Genomic DNA, 24,535 nt, shown 5'->3' with positions numbered 1-24,535 from the left:
TTCTCCAGTGGCCCGTCCACCATGACCATGCTTCCAAAACCCAACCTTACTGCCACTGCACCACAGGTCCAAAACATGGAGTCACATGCTAAGGGTCTATTGACACATGCAGGGGACCTGGGTTTTAAGTAATTACCCAAAACTCCACCACATTCACATGAAGTTACATCTCATTGGTTATGTTAGGTGAGTTAGGGGTTTTTGTTGTTGTTGTTGATTTTATTTGGTTTTGCTGCTCTTTGTACTCTAGGCTGGCTTCAAACTCGCCGTATAGCCAGCCTTGAGTTCCTGAGCGCTTCACCTCCGGAAAGCTGGGATTACAGATGTGAGCATACCCAGCTGGGCGTCCAGATCTTAGCACAGGACTTTTAGAGGACACAATTCATCCTGAAATTCCTCAAAGTCATCAATACCTACATATCCCAGTCTTCCCCCTCAGGTGAAGCTGAAATGTGCCTCTTTTCTCCTGGAAACCACTGGTATTCCAAGTCCTCCACACGGCATCACTAAGATGCAGGGTGTCCTGATTCCGGAGATAAGTGAAGCAGGACCATGAACCCACTGGGCACAGCCCATGATGACCTTGAGAGGCTGTGAAGCATTTTTGTGAATTACACAATTATTTTTATGCTTGTACATGTAACCACATTGTACTTCCAAGCCACAGACTGAAACAGAACCCTTCGGTTCAACCAAAATGGAAACGGGAACTTCTTGGGGGAGCTCTTGCCCTAGAAACTGAAGAGTTGAGGTGGGAAACATGGCACCCAGACAAACAGAAAATCAACCCCCAGGAGAAAGGCTGATGCACTGGGTATAGTAAGTAAAATGATAGAAGAAGCAGTTTTGCATTCCATGTTTCAGAAAAGGATATTTTCAAAATGTGTAGCCTCACCTTCCCATCTTCGATAGTTAGATAATTATCAACTTGGTGCCATCTAGAATCAGCTGGGAAGGAAGTCTATAGTGGGTTGACCTGTGGATGTGTCTGCATTACTTTCACTGAGGTTGGGAGGACCCATCCACGGTGTATGGCATCATTCCCAAAGAAAGGGATTTTCAACTTTGTAAGAATGGAAAAGGATGAACACTAGCGTAAGTGTACGCCTTCATTGCTCTCGGCTCGTGAGTACGAGTATTTCTGCCCCCATGACTTCCCTGAAGTAGATCATAACCTGAGATTGTGAGGCAAATAAACCCTTTATCATGTAAGTTGCTTTTGGCAGGAGGCTTTGACACAGGAAAGGAAGTTAAAATACTATCTCAGAGCCTCAGTGACGTGAGAAAGCCTGGGTCCTGGGCTGCATACAGGACACAGAGCCGTCAATAGCATCCTACACCCAGCTCAGCTCTTAAGATGCTGGGATGCTGTCACACATCTTGTCACCCCAGAACTCAGGAGGCACAAGCAGGTAGATCTTAAATTTAAGGCATGCCTGGACTACATAGCAAAATCCTGGCAGAAAACCGAGGGTTGAAGGTGTGGCGGGGTGGGGGGGGACAACCCACTTGCCTAACACACACATGGCCTGAGGTTTGATTCGCAACACTGAAAAAGAAATAAACTGAGGAAATACTTTGGTTTCTATTGTGACTATGTACAGCCTCTAGATCCAGAAGCATCTGTTTCCCCATCTCCAGACACTGGAAGACTCACACCTGACACAGCATGGGCTCTGGGATTTGGCAAAAGAAAGGCCTTGTCTGATTGGCTCACAACCACACTGAATTTCTCACGCTGGTAACCTCAACCCCTAGTATCTCCTGCTGCTGTTACTTAAAGCTTATCTCAAGGGGAGGGGAGACAACTGGGTTGGTAAAGTCCTTGCCTCACAAGCACAGAGAGACCTGAATTCAGATCCCAGTACCCACATAACAGACAGACACGATAGCCACATGCCTGTAATCTCAGCACTGAGGAAACAGAAATAGGCAGACTCCTGAAGCCTGTGGACCAGAAGCTCTGGTCAAATCAGCCAGCTCCAGTGAGAGAGTCTCTCAGAAGGTAAGAGGAAAAGTGACTAAGGAAGGGTACATGACATCAACCTTTAGTCTCCGTGTGTACACAGGTACACACATATATTCACAAGCACCTGCATGCACATGTGCAAACATAAACCTTGCACATATTTGCCCACATGTACATATGTATGTACACACACACACACACACACACACACACACACACACACACACACACACACACACACACTGAGCCTCTGCAGGCCCACTCAGACATGACTCTTTGACTCTTTATCTGGCCTCTGGCCCAGTCCTACCGAATTCTCTGTGGGGAAGCCATCCATAAAACTTGAAATTCAGGGTTGGGGATTTAGCTCAGTGGTAGAGCGCTTGCCTAGCAACCGCAAGGCCCTGGGTTCGGTCCCCAGCTCCGAAAAATAGAAAAAAAAACTTGAAATTCTTTCACTGTACTTGGAATCCATCATTATCTGAGTTTTTTTCCCCCATTCACATAGTAAGAAATGTCAAAGAGGTTGAAACACGCAACACCGGGTAACATAAAAGCTATGAAAATACATGTTACAGCAGGTGTTGGAGAAGCGAATTAAAATCATAAGATAACGGTTTTGTCTAGCCAATTAGAGATGTCTTCCATTTTAAATGCTGATGCGTTAGATGGCATGCTCGTGAAGACATCACTAATGGAGATGAGATGTACAGTGTTCCAAGTGTTCTAGAAAACACTGAATGAATTCTTATGGGAGAGAGGGCTCAGCCACTAAGAACACACACTGCTCTCACAAAGGATCTGAATCAGGCAAGCACCCACATCAGGCACCTCGTAACCTCCTATAACTCCAGCTCTAGGGTATCCTGCATCTTCCTCTGGCCTACACACAGATGTATGCACCCATTCAAATACACATGTACATACATGTACATATATATTACATAATTTGAGATCAGCATAAGAAAAATTACGAAAAACCTGGGAACTTCTGTAACTGTGCATACGGCAGAAGCACACGGTCCTGGTGCTCACAGACAGCGTTAGGGACCCCAGGAATGTTGAACAAGCAGGGTTGACACATCAAAGGAAGACATGTAAAGCCTGTTTTTCACCCAGAAGGCTTAGGAAGGGAAGTAGCCCGTAGCCTAGGTGACCCCTGTGCTATTTGTAGGGATAGACTATACCTGGCTCCCACAACCAAGACTGGAGGTGGCTAATAGCCCAGCTGACTTCTTCACTATCTGTTTGACTAAGACCAGATCCTCCCCCAAAGCCCTTAAGGGGAGTGTACATCGTCACTGAGCACACGAGACTGTGTTACACATTTTTTTTCCAAAGTGTACTGAACTGAAGTATGCCTATGATAAACCGCCTGATGTCAGACTCTAGACATTGAACCAACGCTGGCTACTGGATCTCTTTCTTGCCTCACACAGATTGTTACTCCTCCCTGGTGTTAGCAGAGACCCCCATGACTATACCTGTGGACATGCGTGTGCCTTTCATATGGGTTATAAGGGGAAAGACTAAAAGAAGCATTGCAAAGTGGACCCAGTGGCAGGAGTTAAACAGCGTTTATCATCCTCAGACTTCTCTGACTGTCACAATGTGCCCACGTTTGATTATTATATTGGAGGGTTTTGAGGTTTTTCTTTTGTGTCCTGGTTTGGAGGGACAGGTCGTTCTACTGTGTGTGTGTTTCTGAAATGGGGCCTTAATTTGCGATTCTCCTGCCTCCACTTCCAAGTTCTAGTCCTGGAAGTACAGGCAGGCACAGCATGGCTGGTGCTGCAGTTTGAGCTTAGCCGTATTTTGCTCGGGAGGGTAGTCCAATGGTTGGACATTGACATCACTTAGAATCTTAGGGCCTGGCTTCCAGTTCCAGCTCTGCAGAATAGAAATAAATATCAAACAGATGCTCAGGAAGAATGAACGGTGCTTAAAGTTCTTATCGCTGTGAGGTACACTCTTGCTTATCCACAGACGAGACTGTGATGCCAGGGTCTGCTTTGATGCACTGCGCTTTCGGGGGAGGGGAGGAGTGGAGAGAGCAGGTGAAGAGGCAGATGGAGTCAGAATGGCTGTGCGTGGATGTGGGACACATCATTCCACTCTCTGCTTCTGAAATGGATCTGGAACTGTCCATGATAAAATAAATAAATAAAAGTCTGTTTTAATATTGCTAATAAGAAAGAAGGAAGAAAGGGAAGTGGCGTAAGAAGAGAGGAAGAGGAGTTAGTGCCAACTAACAAAAGGGAAACCAGTATCAGTTTACTAACGTGCCAATTTGACTATAAACTCTGGTCTTTCCAAGGCCATTTTCAAAGTTTTCTGGGGCTCACCATATGCCTGACCAATGAATGACACAAGGACCCAGGAGCTCAGTAGCCTTTGCATATGGCTCTGGGTTCCGCTGACACTGCATCCCCTGGTCCTACAGAAATCTCAGCTTTGAAGGGGTTCTCCTGGCAAAGCCGACCTTTTCTCAGCCCTTGGACTCTGGGCGTATCAGACAGTGTGGACTGTAAATACCACTTAGTCCTCAGGCAGAGTGATCCTAATCTGAAGAGAGGAGATAGAGTAGGAGCCACTCAGCCATTTGCAACAACAGAAAGCAGCCTAGCGCTCAATGGTTTCGGTTGGAAGAAATGCCTTCCCGAGGAAACCTTGAGAGCTATCAAATGTCACTCATGCCTGGCAGCCTTGGGAAGCTGGTAGGGGAGAGAAAGGCTCTGACTGAAACCAGCTTCCAGTACACAGCCTTCCCCATCTGCTACACATCCTTGGGTGCAGCAGAAGGTGACCCTCAGGGGACAGCAGCCTGCCTGGCATCAGTTCTCCAGTCTGACTCTAACCACACTCAGAGATTTCTAGATTCAACGGCCCCTCCCTGCTGCTCCACCTCACTGTAGCCCGTGGGCCACCCTGATGTGTCACATGATGCTGGGCTGTAGTTCCAACTCTCCACCAACTGGGTCATGGGTTACATCAAAGCAAACATTTATCACATGTCCACAGAACATTTTCACCCAAAATGCAGTTTCAAAACTATGAAGTGGGCTGGAAAGAAGGCTCAGCAGTTAAGGGCATCTACTACTTTAGCAGATGATCCAAGTTCAATTCCCAGCATCCATATAGGGGCCTGAACTACCTGCACTACAGATTCTACACCCTCTTCGGGCATCGAAGGGTAGTGCACACACAAGGAACACATACATGCATAAACACATAACACATAAACACATTAAAATAAAAAGAATACATTTACACTAGAAGAAATTAAAATATTATTAAACCAACAAACGCAGTAGTCCCCACTTATGCAGGACACAGCCAAGTCATTTAAGAGATGCCTGAGGCCAGAATAGTGCTTTGTATATATTAACAAGCCCTGAATATACCGTGTGTTTCCCTTAGCGTACATACCTAGGAAAAATAATATTTACTTTAGAAACAGTAGAGGAGACTAGCAACAATAACTAAGTAAGATGGAACACAGGTCAATACTCTGTAACAGAAACTGTAAAAATTTGATTTTCTCCACTTTCTCTCTCGCACACAAACACAAAACAGATGATCAGGTGATGGTAACAATGAAAACAGAAGCTACAGAATAATGTGTGGCAGCACACATACACATACACACACATACATACACACACATATACACACATATATACATATGTACACACATATACACATACACACACATATACACACATATAAACACACACATATATACACACATGGACACATACATAGATACACATACACACATATACACATATATACACACACATATATACATACATACACACACATACACACACACATAAACACACACATACACACACACACACACATACATACACACACACACATACACACATATACACACACATACACACACACACACACACACACACACACACACACACACACACACACACACACACACACATACACACACACATACACACACACATATACACACATACACACACACATAAACACACACACACACACACACACACACACACACATACACAAACACTCCATGGATGCAGTAGGGAAAATGGCTGGTTTCTAACCAGAAGTACAGAGTAGGAGAGGGCAAGGCTTCTTCACGTCACTCAGGACAGCACATGATGTTAAACACATACTGCTTATTTCCGGAATTTTCTGCTTTTATTTCTCAAGCCACAATTGCCTAAATAATTGAAAGTGCAGAAGAGGAGTCAGCAAGGTGAGAGGGGAACACTGCGAATCAGTTCTCGGAAGCCTCGACGCGTGGGCATCGGAGGGTCTGGGAGTCCCTGAAGTCACACCTGTTGTAGTTGCGTGCCTGAGATAAGAACACATGGGAGGAGTCAAAGTGTCTTTGTCAGAGGATGAAGTGGTTCATAAATATAGCCTACATCACTTCAGACTTATCTTAAACTCTGAATGGACCAAGTACTTCACGTTTCTTGTCAACTCGACACAATCAAGAAAATGCTTCTGTAAGACTGGTCTATAAGCAAGCGTGTGGGGTTTTTCCTTAATTAGTGGATGGTGTGGGAAGACCCAGATAACCAGAGGTGGTGCCACGCCTGAGCAGCCAGCCCTGGACGGTATAAGAAAGCAGGCCGAGCCATGGGGAGCAAGCCAGGAAACAGTATCCTTCCTTGACTGCTGTTTCAGTTCTGCCTCCAGGTTCCTGCCTTAAGTTCCTGCCCTGACTTCCTGCATGGGCTGCAGCCTGGCAATGTAAATCAAATTAACTCTTTCCTCCTCAAGTTTCATTTGGTCCTAGTGTTTCATCAGAGCTATAGAAACCCCAACTGAGACAGACGTACCCAAGAGTGAGTTATCTTGTTTTGGCAAAATAGGCTCTGTTAAGAGCCTATGGAAGTAGCTGGAGAGAAGAAGGCTTAGGGATTAAGAGCATTTGCTCCTTTTAAAGAGGACCCAAGTTCAGTTCCCAGTTCCCACTCTTGATGGCTCAACACCTGTAACTCCAGCCACAGGGGATGCAATGCCCTCTTCTGGCCTCTATAGGCTCTGCACATACCAACATACATACTACAATTAATGTTTTTAATCTAACAATTTAAAAAAAAAACAGTGATAAACTGCACTCAAGTCAGGGCTGAGGTTTTAGAGGGGCCCTTTATAATATATAAAGTTCAGAAAGAATTACAGGCAGAAATAACAGCCATTCCAACTCGTATCTTTCCCCTTCAAGTCAATAACCATGATGATAAGGGAGATCTGCAAATATGTTACTTTTTAACTATTTTAAAAAAACTTCTTTCGGGGTTGGGGATTTAGCTCAGTGGTAGAGTGCTTGCCTAGCAAGCACAAGGCCCTGGGTTCGGTCCTCAGCTCCCAAAAAAAAAAAACTTCTTTCTCAGTGTTGCACTGCATTTTATCGATTTTTTGCTCTGCACAAATAAACAATTAAATGAGATCCTAGGTAAGTATGAGGATGCTTGCCTATGATCCCTGAACTGAGAGCTAGAGTCATGGGATCGGGGATTATCCTTGGCTATAAGGTGATCTCTCAAGGTTAGCCTGGGCTACATGAGACTCCATCAAAGAAAGAAAAGGGAGAGGAGGAGGAGAAACAGAGGAGGGAGGGGGAGGGGGGTGGGAAAGAAGAAGAGGAAAAAGAAGGAAAAAGGAAGAAAACCATTTCCGCCCCATGGGGAGGTATAAACTCTGTAGAGGAACTCATTCGGAAGGCAATTTCAGGTTGTTTTCCTTTGAGAGGTGGGGGAGGAGAGCCAGGTGAAATAGACAACAACAGAATCCAACATTTTCTGCGACAAGCAAATGTTCCAAACATAGAGAATACAACTGGAAGAAGAAGGGGGGTAAAAGGAAGAAGAGGAAGAGGAAGGAGGAGGAGGGGAAGGAGGAGAAGAAGAAGAAGAAGAAGAAGAAGAAGAAGAAGAAGAAGAAGAAGAAGAAGAAGAAGAAGAAGAAGAAGAAGAAGAAGAAGAAGAAGAAGAAGAGAAGAAGAGAAGAAGAGAAGAAGAAGAGGAGGAGGAGGAATGAGGAGGGAGAAGAAGAGGAAGAGGAAGAAGAAGAGGAGGAGGAGGAAGAGGAAGATCAGAATGGATCTATCCCTAGAATATGACCATATACTATATGAAGAGATGAAAATATGAAGGCACATGAATAAGTGCTGGTTAAATGGAAGCAATTGCAGTTAATAGCCCAGAACATTGTCTCCACTGGTGAACACGGTAGGGGCCACCAACCTGCTTATTGCCTTGTTTATGTAAGTGAGCCAGTGGTGCCAATACATACAGTCTCCACCTTTTCCAACTGCATATGCCCTTTGAGGGGATGTAAGACCTTTGGGATTCAATGTGGGGCTGCAGGGATCATATTCTGCCCCATACCAGTCAAATTTAGACCGAGTCACTCACACACTTGGAGAAAGTGAATGCATTGGATTTCATCCATATCCCAAGTCCTAAAGCACATGGCTCCAGGATTTAAAAACAGAAAAAGAGTAGGAGATGTACAGTGTCGGAACAGAAGCAGGCGAGAGGGTTCAGAAAATAAAATGCGCTTGTGCCAAGCCTGATAACCTGAACTCACTCCCAGGGACACACACAGCAAAGAGAGAGAAAGGACTCCCATGGGTTGTCCTCTAACCTCCAATGACACACTCCAACCCACACATGCACACATACATTATAAATAAATGAATATAATAAAAATCTTTAAGAACTCCAGAGGTGGCCCAGCCCTGGCTTTTCCCTATTCCCAACAGTCACTGTTAGCTCAGCCATGTCCAGACAGGCTGGTTCACAGATGGCATGGGTTAACCTCTAACTCCCTATGCAGCCGAGGATGGTCTTAAACTTCTCACCTGCCTGCCTTTACCTTTCAAGTTCTGGAATTGCAGGTGTGTGCCATCACCAGCAGCTAGAATTTATACATTTTAAAGCATTGTGTTGGTGAACAATACATCCAGAGTCAGGTTCAGCACTGTCCAGTGCTCAGGGTCCCAGTGAGTTTGAAAAGCCAACTCTCCCTTTCCAAACACAGTGCAAGTTCTTCTTAACCCATGAAAGATGTTTCATTTATAAGCTGAACAGGTTCCAGAGACTTAGTATTCGTCCTTCATGGTGTCTGTAGTTAATAAAAAGGAAAGCTTTGAAATCTCAGCAGGTGCATGCTGCCCAGGCTGGTGACCTTAGTTTGACCCCTGGGACCCACATGGTAAAAGTGTGAAGTAATTCCCACAAGTTCACCAGCTGTCTTCTGACCACCACAGGTGTGCTGTGGCCTGTGCACAAACACACAATAGATGGATGGATGATAGATAGATAGATAGATAGATAGATAGATAGATAGATAGGCTATTAAATGCTTAATGTTTTAAATTTGCTGTAAGTAAAGACAAGTAATCACCCATAAAATTACAAAAAAAATGTTAACTTTGAAGAGAAAGAAGGACCTGTCACTGGCTTGACTATATATTTCACCATATATAAACATATATATATATACATATATATAATACATAAATATATAGAAGCATCATATGTAAACCTCAATACATAGTTTTATTTATCGGGTATATCAATAAAGCTGAGAGGTGACCTTGCAGTACAGACTATGGCATAGGTTTATAATTTCAATTTTTGAAAAGGGTTTGAATTTTAATGTCATCACCAGCATCTTAATCATGAAAGGTAAGATGAACAACTTTTTTGAAAACTCTGTTGTCCACAATGGCAGTTGTCTGTGTTGATGCTAGTCCCCCAAACCCACTGAGTTCACAATTGTGCACTTAGAAGGGAACTAAAATAAACAAAAGAATAAGAACAATAGACCTACATTCCAGCTGTGTGATTCTCAGCAAAGCCTGCAGCCCTCGGGGTCTTTATTTCCTCATCTGAGCATAGAGGATCTTTAAACAAATGTTTCTGGGGCTGCCAGGTTCCCCAGGTTCCCCCTGAGTCATTAATCCCGTGCAGGGTTACACGAGAAATTCCATGCAACGTTCTGCATTGCAAGGCCCAGTGCTCAGTGCAGACATGAGGTCCAACTGGGGGAGTCTTTTAGAGTTCAAAGGTCAAAAAAAATCATCTCCTCCTCCTTCTCCAGCTGCTTCTGTACCAGCCACACTTCACTTACCGTTTACTTGGGTCAGAAATAGAATCTGAAGGCTCACTTTTCAGAGGGACCTCAAGCCAGCTTAGGTCCGCTAGCTTAGGTCCAGACACAACCGATCTGAACATTAGACCCCCTACCGACAAGCCTAAACTCCTCCCATGCATCCTAACTCTACAGCCCTTCCACAAGACAACCAGACATTCAGAGAAAACTAGCAACAGCCAAGCTTGCCTAATGACCCAAAGACACACCTAACAGACTTTACAGTAAACAGCAAAGTGTGAACAGAGCCCACCAGCTCGGTTTTGTTGAGAAGGAAGCAGGGACTTGTCGCAGAAGCCTTCAGAAACTGCTCTCTTCACATGATCCATGCACCATGTTCTTAGCTGGTTTTTCAACGTGTAACATCACAGATAAAATGCCTACTGAGTGCCCAGTGCTCTTTTTTTTTTCTTTTCTCTTTTTCGGAGCTGGGGACCGAACCCAGGGCCTTGTGCTTGCTAGGCAAGCGCTCTACCACTGAGCTAAATCCCCAACCCCGTGCCCAATGCTGTTATCACAAAGTGGGGAACCTTTGCCTCTTACACGGAGACGAAGCTCAGAGTGAGAGCAGAGTTGGGTCCTGACTGACCTCCGGAGGAAGAAATGATCCACTCCTTGCTGGACCCTTAGTTTTGTGAGGACTCAGCTCCAGTTTCTCACAGGAAATATCTTCAGAGCCTGCATCTCTTTTAATTCACCATTTGTAAGTGCTAAAAATACCCATTGGTGAAAAACTCAGGAACGAATGTAAACACCGTATGTTCTATCTCAGGAATCATTCAGGATGCACCAGGCACTGACCAGAGGCACTCTGCAGCCACGATCTCCTTCAACCCTCAAAACCATATGACCCAGGTGCTAATATTGGTCCAGGGTTGTATTTGTCCTCCATAGACTCCCCCACAGACTCGAGTGTCTAAACATCTGGCCCCCGACTGGTGGAACTATTTGGAAAGGTTATGGACCTTTAAGAGGCTGAGCCTAGCTAGAGGAAGTGGGTCACTGCTGGTGAGCTTTGAGGCTCTCTCTCTCTCTCTCTCTCTCTCTCTCTCTCTCTCTCTCTCTCTCTCTCTCTCTCTCTCCTTCCTGTGTATGGATGAAAAGGTGATTGATTAGCTAGCTTCCTGCTACTGACACCAGAGAAGCCTAACTGTTGCCTTGCCTCCCGACCATGATGAACTTAGTCCCTATGGAGTCATACATGAAATAAGCCTTTTCCTGCACTAAATTGCTTTCGATAATGGCATTTTTATCACAGTGACAGAAAAGCAGCTGATATACCCATTTGACAGATAAATACACTGTGGCTCATTCTTTAACGACCTACACATCTGCCCAGCTCACATTTGCCCAAGTGGCAGGGCCTGCATTTAAAGCCAGGTGGTCTAACTCAAGAGCCAGCACAGTAACCATTGGATCATGGCAGTCTCTAAAACATTAAGACAGACATCCCTATGTCTACAATGCCACTAATCACATTTTGGTAAGCCTCTTGCCAGTGTTTCCTTGGAGGCAGAGAAAATTTCCAGAACCAGAAGTGGTCTTGGAGATGTCAACCAGACTCTTATTTTGCCAAAGGAAGGAAGGAGATTGAGAAAGATGAGGGATTGTCCCAAGGCTACAAAGGTATGTGGGGATGGAACTTGGATCCTCAGACTCTTGGCTAGAAGCTACCTAGTAACAGTACCCAGAGGGCTGTGCAGGGCAGTGCAGAAGGCCTGCACATAGCCAGGCAAACATCTCTAGAGAGTAACACTGGCGGCAGCATGTCCTTCATGACAACACGTGAACCATGGAGGAGCAGCCCCTGAGGGATAAGAGCACTTGCTGTGTAAGAGCAAGGACCTGAGTTCAAGTCCCTAGCACCTAAATAACGGCACCTAGAACCCCAGCACTGGGGTGGGCAGAGAGAGACTCATGGTGAGATGGGGCTTGATGACCCACCAATCTGTCAAAAATGTGAGCTCCAGATTCAGCAAGAGAACAAGTCTCAGGAGAATAGTGTGAGGAGGTGACAGATAGGGCAGACCATCAGACAGTCTCCTCCGGCACATGAGTGAACTCTCACCTCACATAAAGAAAGGGAAAACAGGAAGAGGAAGGAAGGAATTATTAACAGAGTATAGATATCTATTTTTCTCACAAGCATCAGAGGTCTTGATTCCCAAAGCCTTCAGAACCAACCTCACTATAAAAAGTAGCAGTAAGGGTTGGGCAGAGGGGGGGGGAGGGAGGGAGGAGGAGGAGGAGGAGGAGGAGGAGGGGAGGAGGAGGGAGGGAGGAGGGAGGAGGAGGGAGGGAGGGGAAGGGAAGGAAGGAAGGGAAGGGAAGGAAGGAAGGAAGGGGAAGGAAGGGAAGGAAGGGAAGGAAGGGAAGGGAAGGGAGAGCCTGTCCTGTCAAAAGATGCTAGGTGGAGAGAATGATTTGTCTTCAGCAAACTGTTGCCATGGAGAGGTGGCAGTGTGACCAGGCCTTGTTTTTTTTTAAGCTGTGATTTAAACTTTAAAGTGTTGGTAACTAATTGAAATTGGAGAGATAAAGGCTGTGGAGGTCTGAGTGTAACAAAACACCCAGTTAATGGCCCTACGACAGCCTGCTCCTCTATGTGATGACCTCCTTGCAAGATGAGTCAGTGGATGCCAGTGACTCTCATCACAGACCCAGGATTTGCTCCTGCTCCTCCCCCACCTCCTCCCTCTCTTGTCCTCCCCATTCCCTCCTTCTGTGTTCCTTCCCTCTTCCTCCCCCTCCCTTTCTTCTCCTCCCCCTCCCTCTCTGCTCCACTCCTCCCCTCTCCCTCCCTCCCCTTCCCCTCCCCCTTTCTCTCTGCTCCTCCCTCTCCCCTCCCTCTTTTCCCATTCACTCTGTCTGGAGCAGCAGTTTCCATCCAAGGCTACCAGCATGAAGACTAGCACAGCCCTCAGAACATAATACCATGGCCACACAGGGTCAAAGCCATTCCCAAGAAGCCTGAGAACCATTTGGAGAGTTACTCATGCCTTCTGAGATGCCTGCTGCTCCCCGGTGACTTATGTGGGAGGAAGTGGATGACTGCTTCTGACATGCCTTCTCCATGTGGCTAGAGATAGGCTTCTCACCCTCCCCAGTTCCCTGCGGATGCTGCAGCAGCCGCTGAGTGGGCTCCTCTGACACTCAGAGCCTTGGGTGTTTAATGGGGACAGCCCATCACGCACTCACTTCCAACTCAGGAGCTGCTGGGTTGGAGCAGCAGCTTCCCCTGCCAACCACTGAGCTGTCACTTAGCTCTGCTCCAAGGGGTTTCATTTGCAACCCCTAATTCATGCTAGTACCCAGGATGGCTAGTAATTGTCTCCTGCTCGAGAGAGAAGCAGGGATGGCACACATGTATGAAATCAGTCCACACTTAGGAAACAAAAGAGCTCTGAAGCATACTGTGAGAGGTTTGTCCATCCGGGGACTGCAGCAAGCTAGGACCGGAACCAAGGGCCTCATACAGTCAGTCAATAAACACTTAGCAAGTAACTAAAGTGAAGGCCATTTTTCCAGGCAGGCAAAACCCAGACCCAAAGTGACATGAGGGAATGGAGGGACAGCTCAACCAAGTACAGTCTAAACATTCTGCAGCCATTTAAAATCAAACTTAAGTGTCCCGTTTACTATAAGGAAAAATCCCAAAAATATATAATCAAGTTTTTTTTTTTTGTTTTGTTTTTTTTTCTTTTTTTCGGAGCTGGGGACCAAACCCAGGGCCTTGCGCTTGCTAGGCAAGTGCTCTACCACTGAGCTAAATCCCCAACCCCTCTATAATCAAGTTTTAAAAACATAAAAGCAGGTTGGGAAATATAACTAGCTCAAAACCACAGGGAACACATTCGAGTCTCTCCGTCTGCTGCCTCTAAGACATGACGTGTGTACAGGTGTTTCCATCCTTTTCATGTATGCAGTGTCGCTTAGGAATAAGGAAAAACAAGAAATCAAAAACCAAAAGAGCAAAGGACTGGACCAGGGAGGTGGATCGGCCGGACCTAAGCTTCCTCTCCCAGAACCACGTGAAAAACCTGGTGTGCACATTGGTAATCCCAGAACTCCCACAAGAAGATGGGGAACAGAGGAAGGAGACAGGAGGCAGGAGCCTCATCTGAGCTCGAGGGCCACTGCACACTGCCCTGAGGTACACACTATGGCAAAGGCCAGGTGGAAGGGGAGAACCAACTCCCAAAAAGTTGTTCTCTGACTTCCACAGATATGCCATAGCACATACACACCCAGCAGTCATGCACGCACACACACACACACACTCACACACACACACTCACACACACACACTCACACACATGCACATACACACGCACACTCATACACACACACAGTCACTCATACACACCCAGCAGTCACACACATATACAGTCACTCATACACACATACAGTCATTCATACACAGAGACAGAGTCACACATAGTTACACATGCACACAAACACAAAAAAAATTAGATAATTAAAAACCAAAGTTACAGAGGCATCCCTAAAAATGCATGAACTGAAAGAATAGAGCTGGAACCAGGGTGCAGCTCTGTGCAGAGCACAGGCCGAGTGCTCACAGTGCCCATACCCGACCCCAGAAAGGGGGCCAAAGAAGAAAGAAAAGGGAAGAGGGAAAGTCCACAGTTTCAAGGAGGAAGATCAAAGCCCTGTGATCCACAGGGAGATGAATCTAACACAGAGCGTGTGAGCGCACAGAGCGTGCGAGCACACAGAGCGTGCGAGCGCAGGTATTAACACCCACGGGGAGAGAAGGCAGCAGGAGTGCACACTGCCCACTCCCCAGGCTGGCCCATCTGCACCATCCATCCCTCAGGAGCTGCAGCCCAGGAGGCCCCTGCCTGTGTCGAGGAGCCATAAGGAAGTCACCAACCTAGATGGGTCCAGTCTACACTATAAGCCAGGAAGAGAAAAGAAAGTTCCCGACTGAGCTGTTGGCAGGAATTCTGGTTTAGAAGGATGTTCCCAGCCCCCCAACTGGAGAGGGGGCTGTCTCTGAATCTGCCGTCTGCCCATGGATCCCACTCCCCTAACTTGGCTGCCTGGCCTGGCCTCAGTGGGAGAGGATGCGCCCAGTCCTGCAGTGAGTTGATGTGCAGGGGGTGGAGGGGGGCAAGGGAGGGATAGAAAGGGGAAGGGGAAGGAACCTCTGCCCTCTGCTGAGTGAGCCCCTCGGTGGGAGAGCACACGCTTAGCACGCATACAGTCCCGGCTTCCATTCCCAACGTCATGGGTTCTGTTTATAGATGTTTGTGCATACATGTGTGTGTGTGTGTGTGTGTGTGTGTGTGTGTGTGTGTAACAAATAAAATCAAAGTAAAGAAGAGTATGGGATGGGCTTGGGGGAAGGTGATTGGCAAAGGTTGGAGTAGGAAAAGGATTGATGTAACTCTATTTCAATTAAAAATAAAATATGTTTGCTCTGAAAACAAGCTCACTAAGAAAATACATAAAGTACAGGAGACTTGGTTGAGAAACCACGGCATAAAGTTACATACGTCAGGACGAGCGAACAGTGAGGAGAAGCCAGACAAGGGAGGAATCCAGCAGACAGGCCGAAGAGTTCTCCACAACTAAACACACTTGAGTCTTCTGGTCAAAACTCCCAGATTATAGAGTACAAAAACTAATAACATAACAGTAGTACAACTCTGAAATTATAACCCAGCAAACTGTTCTTAGAGGAAGTGTGCCCACATGTTGCCACAGTTAATCCCGCTGATCAAATTTACAGTGAGCTTTTTATTTTCTTCCTTAAACTTTACCGTACCTTCTAAGTGCTCTGCAATGAAAAGTCATTATTTTTACAGTGTCTATGGAGGAGAATTCATTATTTCAAAAGACATACACACACACACTGTTTTTAATCTGTCCTCAAAGACATATTCTAAGTGAAGTAGGTGGTAGCACACGAGAAACAATGCTCAAGGGTTCCTCTGGTCTCCACACACAGACAAACATGCACACACAGAGAGAGAGACACACACACACACACACAGAGCACACACACACACACACACACTTGCCCACAGATACACACAGACACACATGCACACACAGAGAGACACACAGACACACACACAGACACACAGATACACACACACAGACACACATGCACACACATGCACACAGACACACAGACACACATGCACACACACACACACACACACACAGACACACATGCACACACACACAGACACACATGCACACAGACACACAGACACACATGCATGCACACAGATACACACACACACATGCACATAGATACTCACATAGACACACAGACACACATGCACACAGATATACACACACAGATACACACACACACACATGCCCACACACAGAGGCACACAGACACACATGCACACAGATACACACACATACACATGCACACACAGAGAGACACACAGACACACCGACACACACACAGACACACCGACACACACAGACAGACACACATGCATGCATGGGCACACACTAAAAATAAACATATAAGACTGGTAGATACAGCAATACTTGTGGCTCTTACAGAGGAACTGAGTTCTATTCCCAGCATCCACATGGCGGCTCACAACCACCCATCATCGCAGTCCGGCAGTCATGCCCGTGGTGAACACTCATGCACACTGGCAAAACATTCACACACATAAAGTAAAATAAATACGTCTTTTTATTTAAAAATAAATAATTAAAAATAAGTATACCAAACCAAATCCCACACGGCTGACACTGAGAGGTGACACAGGTAAAATGTGAATGCAGCTTTTTCTTCCCCAGGGGCCAGGAAAGGGAGACTACGAGGGTGGTGAGCAGAGATGACAAGGTCTAAGCGACTTGCTATGTTTCCTGTGCAGCACGAGTCTGTTTGACTAGGACAGATGAAGGTACAGTAAGAGCTTCATCTACACCAAGCTTAATGTCCACCTCTAACTGAATGATATTGCAAGCCTACCTACCCGCTGGTGCCACCAAAAACCTGTGCCTCCACAGCAAACCAAGTCAACACCTCAAGCACCCGTCACTTGACATCACTGCATTTAGTGTGTGGTCTCAGACCTGAGGGTTGAAACCCTGAGTGACCCTTACACAGAGGTCACCTAAGACCATTGAAAAACAGAGATATTTACATTATGATTCACGACAGTGGCAAAACTACGGGTAGGAAGTAGCAACAGAAATAATTTTATGGTTGGGGTAACTTCAGCATGAGGAGCTGTATTAAAGGGTCACAGAAATAGGAAGGTTGAGAACTACTGGTATAAACCCTGTTCGAGGGTGAAGGAGACTGAAAGAAAGGTGAAAAGTGACATGTGCCTGAAGTCTTGAGCCTGTACATGTGTATGTGCACGTGTGCTTGTGTGTGTGTGTGTGTGTGTGTGTGAAAGAGAGAGAGAGAGAGAAAGATAATTCCTTTTACCTGATAATGAACTATTATTACACTATCAAATGAAAAGACCATAAGTGTGCTCTGTGGGACATTACCCAAATAGAGTCCCCTTATCAGGTCTTTTTAGTCTGGAGAGGTTGGGGCTTTCTGGTCACAATACTGCAAGGCAGTTTTGGACAACATCCCATGACTAATTCCATAAAGCTAAATAAAGTCCACTGAACGTTAAGCAGCGACACAAACAGGTGGTGAGGAGACAGCCAAACACATGCGTTCCTAATGAAGGAATGGTTGCTTGCATCTCAGACAACGTCCGAGCTTCTCCAAATACCACCCTCCAAACCCACTCCTCCCCGTACCACCTGCCCCTCCTCTACGTGAGAACCAGCACATGCCCAGTGGTGTCTCTGCCATCTTGACTCATCTCCCTCCATGTCTAATGCGATCAGAGCTGTGGAAATCCCTCTAGGCTGCCTCTGGGAAGCCCCAGAAGCCAGGCCCTCTGGTGCACTGCAACAACAGATGCTTCCAGCCTCTCTTCTGTCCTGCTGTCTGATGTCTCTCTGGTCTGGTCTTCTCTGCAAACGTCCTTACACATCATCCTCTTGCCATTCCCTGGTCCTTTTCTTCATCTTAAGAGCACGCTTAAGAATATGCTGTGACAGCTAGCTCATCGGAGACCACTATTTTATGGATCAAGGTTGCTTGGTAGTCAGGACCATAACATACCAAGGAGTGCTCACATTGGGGACAAGTGAATCAAGAGAGACCCTTCCTGACATACTTTCCACCTCATAGTCAGAAGAAAGATCCAGAAAGCGACGCAACCCTCCCAACCTCAAACCACATTCCCAGGAGCAGAATTCTCTGATGACTCTCACTGTGTAGCCATGGCTGGCCTGGAGCTCACAGAGATCTGTCTCCCAAATGCCGGGTCAAAGGCATGCACCTTTTCACCTGTTCTTTTTCTTTCCATGCCCTGCTGGACCTACCTAGCACACCTATCATATGTGCTGCTTCAACAGTCAAAACCTTTAGAATGGAAGGTCAACGATGTTACCTAGGTCTCACCATCTGATCCCTTTCCCCTCTACTAAACAGGAACCACCATTCTCCCTCTTGGTGCCTCTTGAGAAGGATGGTCTCTTCTCAACTGTTTAAGCCCTCTAGGCTGATTCGCTGCCTTCCCCCATGGCTTGGTACCTCATATGTAATAAAACTGATGTCTTGTTCCTCCTAAATAAGGAGTGATGATGCTAAAGGTTAGGTTTGATTTCCCTGGATCACAGCTTGAGAGCAGACGAACAGGCATCTACTTTCATCACCCGCTGTGTGGTCTTGGCGAAGTCTCCCAACAGCCCTGTGCTCCGACCATTTTGTCCCAGTAATTCTAGCGCCCTTCGAAGTTCTGACACAACCGGTACACTGCAAGCCTTCCCCTGCTTTCATCGTACCAGAGAAGGAGCTTTCCAAAAGGGAGAGGGGCTGTAACCTCCCGTGAAGATCCTTCTAGACAAGGGCTATTTGGAACCAATGTTCAATCAGATACTGGACCAGCTGTGTTTTCACTGCACGTGCCACAGCCCAGGAGACCCAGGAGGAGCTGTCGGGAGCACTGAGCAGAGCTGAAGTTCATTTGATGAACAGCCATGTTTTAAGACAGACAAAAGGAAAGTGCTGTGACAAATATCCACCCATCCCTCCAGTTTTAGCCTGCTACCTAGGAGCACTCTCCAGGAATGTGTCCAGCTGGCAGCCCCGGACACAAGTACCCCAGCCTTCCTGAGGCTTCTGTGGGGTTGCAGCACACTAACTCAGTGCCTCTCTCTCTCTCTCTCTCTCTCTCTCTCTCTCTCTCTCTCTCTCTCTCTCCCCTCCCTCCCCCCCTCCTCCCCTCCCTTTAAACTTTCTTCCCTCTCTTCACTTCAGCATAATTCCTAACATCCCACTCTGACCTCTTCTCCAAACCAATGCTCCAAAGAGCTACTGTCCAAAGAAAGCCAAGAAAGTCAGACACATTTTCTCTCATTTCTGAAATTCAACTTCCATGCCAAGGTCCCTCTTCCAGAACCTTCCATTTGAAATTCTTTGGAAGCCCTGTAGTGAAACTGTCAGCCCACATAAGAGCTACAGAAGGAAACCTCCAGGCTCTCCACACTCTGGGCCTGGAGTTACTTCCCAGCACACACTCCTACACCCTAGAGGCAGAGTTTCGCCCACATGCCTCTATCCCTAGGGTTCTCAGGCTCCCACCTCCACTCCTGTAAGTCTAGGCCAGCACAAATCTCTCCTCTTTTACGGTTTTCTAAATACCTCAATACCCGTCTTTGGGGTTTTTTGTTTGTTTGTTTTAGTAGTAGTAGGCTTGCTTAATCACTTTACCAAAAGAGAGAAAAATGGAGATTCGGGTAAACCTGACACTGTAGGAATATAGCCATATTGACCCGAGAGTTCCCACACTTGCCTTTGGGCTAACTCGAAAACATTCAAACATTCCATCACTACCCCCTGTCCTACTTTTGTGGTTTCTGTGCTCATCCTGGAACACCAAGGTGCTTCTGAGTACCGTACCCCATTTTCAAAAACAAAAGCAAAGGTCATTTCCATCATGTCTGGGTCAGAGAGACATAGAGCAATTCTCAGAAAGGCCAGGGGCCACCGAACCTGCTTTCGTATTGAGCAGATGCTTAGGGCACGCCAGCCCACCCCCATGCCCCACCCCCGTGGTGGCCGCCATTTGTAGAACCACCCTCCCAGGACCCTGGCAGTCCATCTCTTCCTGGCCTTACCTTGTCAGCCATGATCATAGATGCACCCCCATGAATGCCCAAGATGGGGATGAAAGTCTGTGAGGAGATAAAATCCAGCATCTGGGCCACAGCCTCCTGGTCCGTGTCATCTCCAAACACCAAGCCGTGGATGCGTGCCCCGGACATGAGGTCGCACACATGCGTGATGAGGCTCTTAGGGTCAGTGCGGTTCATCAATAACGCCACCACGTTCACATCCAGGGGCAAGCCGGTTGCCTGCTCTGGGCCCCACAGATTTCGAAGTTCGCGTTCTGTCACGTCGTGGCTGTGACCCAGCAGCACCGCAATGTTCAGCGCTGGAGGACCCTTCTCCGCCGCCGCGTTCTGCGCCGGACCGCGCCAGACCAGAAGGGCCGGCAATACCAGCAAGGTCCAGTAGCCCAATCTGCCCATGGTCGCCACTTAGGGTCCCTGTATGGTGGAGGAGAGCGAGAGGCAGGTTGGTGGTCAGTGAGGGACCCTGGAGACAGGATAGACTGCCCCGGTACCCGCTCTGAGAGTCAAGTATGAAACCCGACCCCAGCACTGACTGCTTTTGTCACTCACTGGAGAACTCATCGCTGATGCCATCCACATTCCTCGACCCATGTCCATGTCCACGTATCACTCCAGTCCGAGCTATTTCGCCATCCCTGTCCCCAAGCCCATCCTGGCATCCTCCCTCCTTCTCTCTTGCCTCCAGCCGCCTCCTTCAATCCCAGCTGGGTCCAAATTCCACATAAGATTCCCCAGATTTGACGCAGACCACAGCTCCTAGGCTCCCAGAGAGCCATGAACCCCACCACCACCCACAAACAGATGCCCAGACCGAGCCCTCTTTGCAACCCTCTTTCTCCGCAAGTGCGTGTACCAAGTTATCGACCCCGCCCCCTGCTCACGCGCAGCGAACTCCGGACTAGCCCCGGCGTGAGAGGCGGCGCCTGCATACCGCAGCCTGAGTCTTTGGTAAGCCAAGAGGGTTAACTGACCCCACCCCCTGGGAGCTCGCCCAGTGCGCCACAGACCTCGCTCCTTTAATGGCACCCACCGGCTGCAGATCCCGCGCCTCCCATGCAGGGGATACAACAAGCGCTTGAAAGTGTGGGTGTTCTCTGTGACCCAGGGTTCTCAGGTGCCCGGGGGGAACTTGAGGCCCGACTACCTTGCTGAGAGAAGCCATGAGCCGCTCTATGGCAAGCCGCCCAGGACCCGCCCCCTACACACAAGCAACATACAATCTCTCACGCCGTGTGAAATGCAGAATTCTGGAGAGTAGGAGCGCCGCCTCCCACCCCCACCCCAACACCCCGCAAGTGGGCCAGCGCGTGGGAGCTGGAAAGGAACGTGCGGGGGCTGGGGGTAGGCTTCCAAAAAGCTCTCAGATGGACGAGAAGTGTACATCCCCTCCCCAGCCTTTCCACTGCAGACCCTGGAGCCAAATCTTAGATGCACGTGGGCAGTGGGCTGCACACGCTAACAGACACGCGCGCTTTTCTGCGCACATCCCCAGGCCACCGTAGAGATGCCCACGGCCAGCTGGAGCCTTCAAACGTCCTCAGGTGGTGTGCACATAAGCACTGTGCCAGGTGCACAACAGTGCTTGTCTGAAAATGCCTGCACGATCGTGCACGCGAGTACAAGTGCGCGCCCCTCGGCCCGGTTGTTGTTGCACCCGGGGGAAGTTGGGGCAAACTCCAGCCTTGGCATTTTAGGGTGAGCAAGGTGGAGTGCAGGGCCGCAGCGCCACCTGGTGCTCCTCCAACGCCTCGCCATTGGGTTCTCCCTCTCCAGCTCTCTCTTGCTCGCTCTTTTCCCCCATCTCCCTACTGAACCCTCTCCTCTCTCTTCACCGGTTGAGCCTATACCCTCCCAGGCCTGGGAAGCCCGTGTCACTAAGACGTACCTGTAGCCGGAGAAGGTGGAGGATGCAATGGGGCGTGCTGCGCGCACGAGCATCTCGGCCGCCTCAGCAGCCACCAGGTTTAGCGGGTTCCCGCATGCTGCGGCCCCCGCGCGCTCCCCTGGCTGTCCCGCGCTGTCCGCATCACCCCCACGGGGGGCGGCTATCCCAGCCGGAGGCTCTGCAGCAGGGCTCTAACCAGGGCGGAGGAGAGATGGAGAGGCAGGGTCAACCCACCAGTGCGGGGGGAAGGTGGGGGGAGGGATGCAGTCTGCAGTGCTCACAGCCCCCTTATGCACCCTGGGGGCTCGACCAGAGAGGAAGCTGGAGCTTGGTGCCTACAACACCCTCGGTGCGGGTCTTCAGTTCCTGTGGCTGATAACCAGAGCTCCTTTTAGGGACGCACGGAAGAGTGGAAGCCCCAGGTTGGTCACCCAGAAGAAGCTTAGTGGGAACCTCCACCCTCACCCCGTACCACCACCTCGGCGCCCGCTACTGGGAGTTGTGCGACCAGGAGCTGCTGAGCTGGGGGGGGCAGGAAAGGAGGGGGCGCTGGCTGAGTTTGCGACGAGCCGGGAGAAGAGGGGGAGGGAAGGACGCGGGCTCCCGCGGTCCCGGATCCCCGAGGGAGGTGTGATCACTCCCACGTAGCGACCCTCTTGTGCGTCCTGCCGCCCCCTCCTATCTATACCTCCCCCCACTAGCTTCTCACAGGGCCCTCCCAGGCTTGGCGTCCCGCGCCAACACTCACCGCAGCCTCTCTCCACATAGTTCTCAGCAGTGGCCACCCCTGGTCATCTCCAGGGCTGATTGCTGCCGCCGCGACTCTCAGACCTCATCCAGCCCCATGCTCAGGCACAGCACCTCAGGAGCCTCTCTTCTAGAGCCCAGGCTCAGCTTTCTGCTCCACTCCGGACAGCGACTGCCGGTCCTCTGAGCGCTCCTGGACACCCTCTCCGCAGTCCTGCTCCTGCTTGGCGTGCGTGAGTGTGTGAGTGTGTGTGTGTGTGTGTGTGAGTGAGTGTGTGTGTGTGTGTGTGTGTGTGTGTGAGTGAGTGAGTGTGGGAGCGCGCGCGCGCGTGTGGCCGGGGATCCCCGCGGTCCCTGGCCGAGAAGGGCGCGGGCGGAGGACCGCAGCTCTCTCCGGGCCCTTCGCTGCGGGGCCAGCACCGCGCTGGGCGTTCGGTTCCTCACTTGGTCAGCGGGAGCCCAGGAGAGTGCCTGGCCACCGCGGCTCACAACACAGGAGAAGCCAGGATCCTGGGGCGCGCTTCTGCTGCGGTCGCCTAGGAGGATAAGGAAAGCAGATGCATCCACCACACCAACTTAGGACTTGTTCTCAGCCAGCGAGACGCAACGCAGCAACCCCCGCGCAATCCGACGGTTTTTTTGGATCTCTGGTCCGCCTGCAGTCGCCCACCCAGGAGGCTGGCCGAGGCAGACCCCGCAGTCCCTAGGCGGCGACGCGGAGCGCGGCCACCCTCTTCTGGAGCGCACGGCGGCAGCGGCGGCAGCGGAACAAGGCCGACCTAGGTGTCTGGCTGGTGACGGGGGGAGCCTGCGGTGGCGCGCAACCTTGATGCTGAAACCACGCTCTCCGCCCGCTCCCCGGCGTCTGGTGCTGCTGAAGAATCAATTATTCAGATCTCTGCTACGGATTCCTCCTCCTCCGGTGCCTGGCGCTGGGTGCAGCAATCCCTGCTCCACGCAGGGCACGCCGACACGCACACACCCGCCCAGGATGCTCCTCTCAATGCCTCACCACCCTGGTATGGGAACCCACTCTGATGTCAAGGATCCAGGAGCTTAAAATCAAAAACATAGATACTCTCTCCCCGCACAGACGCGCGTGCGCGCGCCCATACACACACATACATACACACAGACACGCGCCCACAGACACACATACACACTTGCTGCTTTCTTCTCTAAGTTGTTCCAGACAAAAAGTAGCCCTGTGGTTGCCACTTCTAAGTCACCAGAAGGGATAAGCCAAGAGGCTGGGGCTAACTGGATGTGAAAGCTCCAATCTACCAACCGAGCACGAGGCCCCTCATTAGCGGTCTGCATTGACCTTTGTCATCTGAATCCCAAACACCTGTCTGCCTCCCCCCACACACTTGATGCCTAATGTCACCTGAATCCTTATGCCCCAATTCATATGCTAAAATCCTGAGTTCGAGGGGATGGTTTTAAGAGTACTGGCCTTCACAGAGTGATAGGGTCTTAAGAATAGAATTGTGTCGTATCTTTACAAAAGAAATCCCAGAGATCTAGCCAGCTAGCCAGCTCCTAGCCCAGAC

General features: G+C 48.9%; 1 protein-coding gene across 1 annotated transcript in view; it reads right to left on the bottom strand.

Annotated features, from left to right (window-relative positions):
• The window catches only part of Grin2a (glutamate ionotropic receptor NMDA type subunit 2A), a 410,069-nt gene extending 385,982 nt beyond the window's left edge, over positions 1–24,087 (bottom strand). The window contains exons 1-3 of the mRNA XM_032914126.1: positions 22,984–24,087; positions 22,236–22,426; positions 20,333–20,764 (exon numbers count right to left, since the gene is read on the bottom strand). Coding sequence (XP_032770017.1) covers positions 20,333–20,746 — 414 coding nt within the window. The 5' untranslated portion in view covers positions 20,747–20,764; positions 22,236–22,426; positions 22,984–24,087. The remainder of the gene's footprint in view (positions 1–20,332; positions 20,765–22,235; positions 22,427–22,983) is intronic.
• Positions 24,088–24,535: the final 448 nt, after the last annotated feature.

This window comes from Rattus rattus, chromosome 9 (genome assembly GCF_011064425.1).
Source record: "Rattus rattus isolate New Zealand chromosome 9, Rrattus_CSIRO_v1, whole genome shotgun sequence".
In the NCBI taxonomy this organism is placed as follows: Eukaryota; Metazoa; Chordata; class Mammalia; order Rodentia; family Muridae; genus Rattus; species Rattus rattus.
Note: the sequence above shows the minus strand (reverse complement) of the source record. Positions and strands in the feature narration are given on the sequence as shown.